Source organism: Coffea arabica, chromosome 10c (genome assembly GCF_036785885.1).
Source record: "Coffea arabica cultivar ET-39 chromosome 10c, Coffea Arabica ET-39 HiFi, whole genome shotgun sequence".
Classification (NCBI taxonomy): domain Eukaryota; kingdom Viridiplantae; phylum Streptophyta; class Magnoliopsida; order Gentianales; family Rubiaceae; genus Coffea; species Coffea arabica.
The window spans coordinates 13,538,190-13,544,085 of NC_092329.1; the positions used below are offsets into that span (position 1 = coordinate 13,538,190).

At 36.0% G+C, this 5,896-nt stretch overlaps 1 protein-coding gene across 1 annotated transcript; it reads left to right on the forward strand.

The window, feature by feature from the left end:
- The first annotated feature begins 959 nt into the window (after positions 1–959).
- Positions 960–5,060, forward strand: LOC113714404 (wall-associated receptor kinase 3-like). Its single transcript, XM_027238221.2, has 3 exons — positions 960–1,979; positions 2,316–2,495; positions 3,699–5,060. The coding sequence occupies exons 1-3, from the start codon at positions 1,088–1,090 to the stop codon at positions 4,904–4,906; spliced, it is 2,280 nt and encodes a 759-aa protein (XP_027094022.1). The 5' UTR covers positions 960–1,087; the 3' UTR covers positions 4,907–5,060.
- Positions 5,061–5,896: the final 836 nt, after the last annotated feature.

A 5,896-nucleotide genomic window follows, 5' to 3' on the forward strand; every position in this document is an offset into this window, starting at 1 on the left:
AAGTAAAGATCCCATGCCCATTTGGCATGACAGAAGATTGTTATCTTGAGTCGACATTTTCAGTCAATTGTAAATACTCTTTAATCCTCCCATTCTAAGCATATATTTTTTTATTTTTTAAAACTTTTTTCTAGTAAAAAAGAATGAAATTTAAGAAGCGGGTGTAGGGAGGAGATATTTGAACCCAAGCCCTCTAAATCTTGGAATCTCAATCCTAGGCCTCCGTTTGATAACTAGATTCAACATTTAAATTAAATAAGTTCAGATTTTAACATATTCAAATGCATTTGATAACAAAAATTAAAACTTTTGAATTAATTGAGTGGCACCGAATATTCTAGACAAAATTTACTCTAAAAAATAATTAATAAACTAACCACATATCAGTTAATATGATATACACTCAAATGCATTAAATATGGTATTTAACAATTTAATAATTTAATGAATTTCGCCTTCAGATTTCAAATTTTATATTTCAGTTTTCAAATTTCAATTTTATCAAATACACTCTAAGCAGACTAAAACCTCATCGGCCGAAGCATATATCGTAATTACTTTCATGACATACATTAAATCCAAAAACACATTTATGATTTTTTTTCTCATATCAAGTGGAAAAAATTTATCGGTTCCCTTATTGTTTTTCACGTAAATAAATGGAAACAGTAGGGTGGACTTGAAAGTCTTCCCTTACAGAGTCTTTATGTCGTTAGCATAAGCAACCCCGTAAAGACGTGGATCCCATGGTCGTCAGAGACTAGTGTGAACAAATGCTCCTTTATATCTTGACTGCATTCATTTGAAGTTAACCGTCCTATTTGGGGTCTACAGAAGAAGTTTCAATGGTAAAATGCGTAGGCCTTTTGTGCGTTTACTGGCTAAGTCTTCCCTTTACTTGGAATGCCTATAAAACGTCCCTATTTGGGGTCTACAGAAGAAGCTTCAATCGTAAAATGCGTAGGCCTTCCGTGGGTTTACTAACTAAGTCTTCCCTATCGTAAGTTTAAAGTCCTTAGAAGTGCACAATTAACAATTGCAACTCTCTTCCGTATAAGGAAACTTGCTTCTTTGAAAAACAATTCCAATGGGCTTCAATCGTTTGATTTTACCGATGCTCATGCATTTGGTAATTGCCTTGATGCTCTCTTCCGCTTCAACTTTGACATCCCCAACATTTTCTATAGCAAGGCCTGGCTGCCAAGATCATTGTGGAAATGTAAGCATTCCATTTCCATTCGGTATTACAGAAGGTTGTTACCTTAACAAAAAATTCTTTATCAACTGCATCAACTCTTCAACCTCTGTCCCTCAACCAGTTCTGCGCAACAGTACAATCAATGTCACAGATATATCTCTGGAAGGTCAGGTGTACCTTATGCAGTATATAGCATCTGATTGCTATAATGAAAACGGAAATTTATCGTACAAATTTTTACCATGGATGAGATTATCTAAACGCTTTACCTTCAACAGTACAGCTAATAAATTCATTGTCGTTGGCTGTGATGCCTACGGTATAGTTTATGGTTTTGGTCAACACCGGAGCTACGCAACTGGATGTGTCCCTTCCTGTTATTATAAGGAAGATGTAATTGATGGCTCTTGTTCTGGCATCGGTTGCTGCCGGACAGATATCCCACCAGGGGCATGGAATATTACTGTGAACTTGACCAGTCTTAATAACCACACCAAGGTGTGGGATTTCAATCCTTGCAGCTACGCTTTTGTGGTCGAAGAGAAGGCTTTCAATTTTTCTGCAGATAACCTCACCAACTTGAGCGTTGATTTAAGTCTTCCCGTCGTGGCCGATTGGACCATTGAGGACGGGTCATGTGAAGTTGCCCAAAGAAACACGACCTCTTATGCATGCTCTGGTAAAAACAGTCACTGTTACGAACCTTTTAAGGGGTTGGGGTACCGTTGTTCTTGCGATCAAGGATACGAAGGCAACCCATATCTCCCTGATGGTTGCCAAGGTATGTGTGGAAAAAATTGTTTCATTTATCTAATTAATCCATATATGTATGTGTGTTTCAATTCACATTTGAAATTATGCTTCTGCTTTCTATTTTTTTATTGAATTCTATAGCTATTAATGAATGCCAAGATCCAGGTCTTTACAATTGTGCGAAGAATAATGTTTATTACAACACAGTGGACAACTACACATGTCCTTGTCTCAAATAAATTTTTTCCCAAAGAACTTTCAATCCAAACAAACACGGTCTGGTGTACTTTTGAAAAATGATTTTTACTTGAACAAATCCTTGATAGATCCAACATGATTTTTTTTTTGGGGTAACATTATGCAGATATTGATGAATGTCAAAAAGAAGAGACCAATAATTGCAAATTCGGAGAACTTTGCATAAACGTCGAAGGAGGCTACAATTGCTCTTGCACGAAGGGGTACCTTAAGAAAGATGATGGAAAAGGGGGTGAAGGTTGCACTAAGAAAAGCCATCAAGCACTTGTGGCTGGTATTCTTGCAGGTAATAGTTTGTCTTTTGTGTTACCGAAGTGTTCCCAAGTATTATACAGATAGGCACAAAGACCAAGCTTGGTCAAAAAGCAAATTACTGTTCTCAGATCAGCTTAATTTGCATTTTGTTTAGGATAAATTTCACTTTGCCCCCCTGTGATTTAGTATTTTTTACATAACTCCCTATAGTTTCAAAAACTATATATAATCCCCTTATGATTTGGATTAAAGTGTCAAAGTGACGGGAATGATAATTTGTAATGGAATCACCTAAAATGTCAAAAATAACCTTATATAAAGTTGAAAATTATTAATTAACCAAGGGAGGTTATGTGTATATTTTGAAACCATAAGGGGGTTATATGGTAAAGTATTAAACCATAAGGGAGTTAGTGTGTCATGTATTTATAAGGGTAATTTCGACATTTTTAGAAGTTCCGTTACGAATGATTATTTCCGTCACTTTGACACTTTAATCCAAATCATAAAGGGGTTATGTATGGCTTTTGAAACCATATGGGAGTTATGTATAAAAACGCTAAATCACAAGGAGGTAAAATGTAATTTGTCCTTTTGTTTATAAACACACATACGCATACGATCAACCCAAACTCCACTTTTTAAATTTTTTGCATTTCTTAAGGAATTATTGTTAGAAAGCCAAAACTACCTAGCTGAGTCAATGTCAACCCAAAGCTCGACCACCTCTTAATCAGGTTTACTTTTGACCTCGAATTTAGCCAAACCAAAGTCAACATATATGTAAACTAAAGAGAGTTAAGAGTATGAAGCACAAGACCAATTCGATGATTAGCCACATTAATCAAGTGACGTTATCTTTTTTATTCGAATTCAAAGTCTTTTCTTTTTTTTTTTGCTCCCTTATTGTACGGTTTGAAGTCTCCATTAAAGTGAAAGGAAAAAAAAATTCTAGGGTATACATTTTCTCACATTGCCTATCAGTTAAAAGCATCACATATAGAGAAGCATTCTATTATTGCCGAAGCAATAAACTTAGGGACAAACTCTTGCTTAAATCTTGATCAGAAATATAATCGACAATTTCACTAATATAAACTTGATAATAATCACTTGTATTATACTTCGAAGTTGATATTGCTTTACCCCTGCGCAGTTCAACATGTTCCTTCTCGTTCCTTCCTTTTCTGGGATTTTTCTTCCTCTAAATATTGTAAAAAAAACACTGTCTTAGGTGTTGCTGTGGGCACTATGGTTCTGCTAGTGGTCTGTTCTTGGTGCTTGTACGTGTCCAAGAAAAGAAAGATGATGTGGTTGAAGGAAAAATTCTTTCGAGAAAATGGAGGGCTACTCCTACAAAAGCGACTCAACGGACAAGAAGAATCCTCAAATAGCCCAAGAATTTTCAGTGCCAGAGATCTTGAGAAGGCAACAAACAACTTCCATGAAGGTAACATTATTGGTCAAGGAGGTTTTGGGATAGTCTACAAAGGTCGTCTAATAGACAACAAAGAAGTCGCTATCAAGAAGTCAAAAACAGTTGATCCCAACCAAATTGAGCAATTCATCAATGAGGTTGTGATTCTGTCACAAATTAACCACAAAAATGTAGTTAAGCTCTTTGGTTGTTGTCTCGAGACAGAGGTACCTTTACTCGTTTATGAATTTATCAACAATGACACTCTTTTTAACCATTTACACAACAAGAAGCGGGCACGTGAAATTAGTTGGGACATCCGACTGAAAATAGGTGCAGAAACTGCAGAAGCCCTCTCATATTTGCACTCCGCTGCTTCACCTCCCATCATCCATAGGGACATAAAGACCACGAACATACTTCTGGACGAGGAATTTACAGCAAAAGTATCCGATTTCGGTGCTTCAAGAGTGGGCCTTCTTGATCAAGATCAACTATCTACAGTGGTGCAAGGAACTCGAGGATATCTGGACCCTGAATTCTTCCAAACATTTCAGTTGACAGAGAAAAGTGATGTTTATAGCTTTGGAGTCGTTCTTGTGGAGCTACTAACAGGGAAAAAGCCCGTATGCTTCAATAGATCAGAGGGTGAGATAAGTTTAAGCAATCATTTCCTTTCTTCGATGAAAGAAAATCGACTGTTTCAAATTCTTGAAGATTCTGTCGCGTCTGATGAGAATATTGACCAATTGAGACAAGTTGCTGTGCTTGCCGAACGATGCCTAAATGTAAAAGGCGCCGACAGGCCTTCCATGAAAGAAGTAGCAATGGAACTGGTAGGGTTGCGAATCACATCAAAGCATACTAGGACTCAAGGTTCTCAAGCTTTAAACCAAGAAGAGATTGAGCCCCTGATTGATCATCAAGAACAATCCAATCCCTCCGGTGGCGGTGATATTATGTTGACAACGACATATTATAGCCTCCCAAATCAAGAAATACAGCCAATTGCCCATGGGAGATGATCATTTGATTCTGCGGTCATGGGAAGGACTGGATTGCATTTTTACGTCATCCTTACTTGTGTTTTTGATATTACTAGTGATTATGTTGTCACGATATGTTAACATTTTTTTAACGCTAAAGTTCGCAATTATATTTTGGGCAAATTCTACTTTACCCCTATGATTTAGCATTTTTACATAATCCCTATGGTTTCAAAAGCTATATATAACCCCCTCATGATTTGGATTAAAGTGTCAAAGTGACGGAAATGATCATTCGTAACGGAGTCACCTAAAATGTCAAAAATACCCTTACGTAAAATTGAAAATTATTTATTAACCGAGGGGGTTATGTGTATATTTTGAAAATCATAAGAGGGTTATATGGTAAAATATTACACTATAAGGGGGTTAGTGTGTCATGTATTTATATGGATAATTTCGACATTTTTAAAAATTCCGTTACGAATGATTATTTCCGTCAGTTTGACACTTTACTCCAAACTATGAAGGGATTATGTAAAAAATACTAAACCACAGAGGGGTAAAATATAATTTGCCCTTATATTTTGATTGTCAACCTCACAACAACATAATAGTATATTTTTAATTTTCTTTAACCAAGTTTTTTGAAAAAGGTGTTGTGTACGATTAATCACCAAACTTTTCTGAAATCTTATCTTACTCCATTGAGCTATTTTGATGGATCCAAATTTATAATCACACATAAACCAACAGGAACAATCTCAAGAATTTGATAGATAAGGTAAAGGAAAGAAATTTTTTTCTATTACTCCAAGAAGGCTGCGGCTACAGAAGAACGAAAAACAGAGGCTATGCACAAAGGCCAAAAACAAAAGGCAACTACTACTTTGTACAATAGCTAGACACAAGACTTCTAATTCTACTATGACTAACATTATGGGATTTGATCCCATGTAGCCAACTTTAGACTTGCCAAGAAAACTAGCTAATAAACAAATGACATGCGGTCAATAAATAAAACTAACC

What these genes read in the sequence shown, in the direction of transcription:
- LOC113714404 (XM_027238221.2), top strand. Translation starts at nt 1,088, where the DNA reads ATGGGCTTCAATCGTTTGATTTTACCGATGCTCATGCATTTGGTAATT. An exon ending in TCTCCCTGATGGTTGCCAAG is followed by an intron (nt 1,980 to 2,315) that starts GTATGTGTGGAA and finishes AACATTATGCAG; the next exon opens with ATATTGATGAATGTCAAAAA. An exon ending in TGTGGCTGGTATTCTTGCAG is followed by an intron (nt 2,496 to 3,698) that starts GTAATAGTTTGT and finishes ACACTGTCTTAG; the next exon opens with GTGTTGCTGTGGGCACTATG.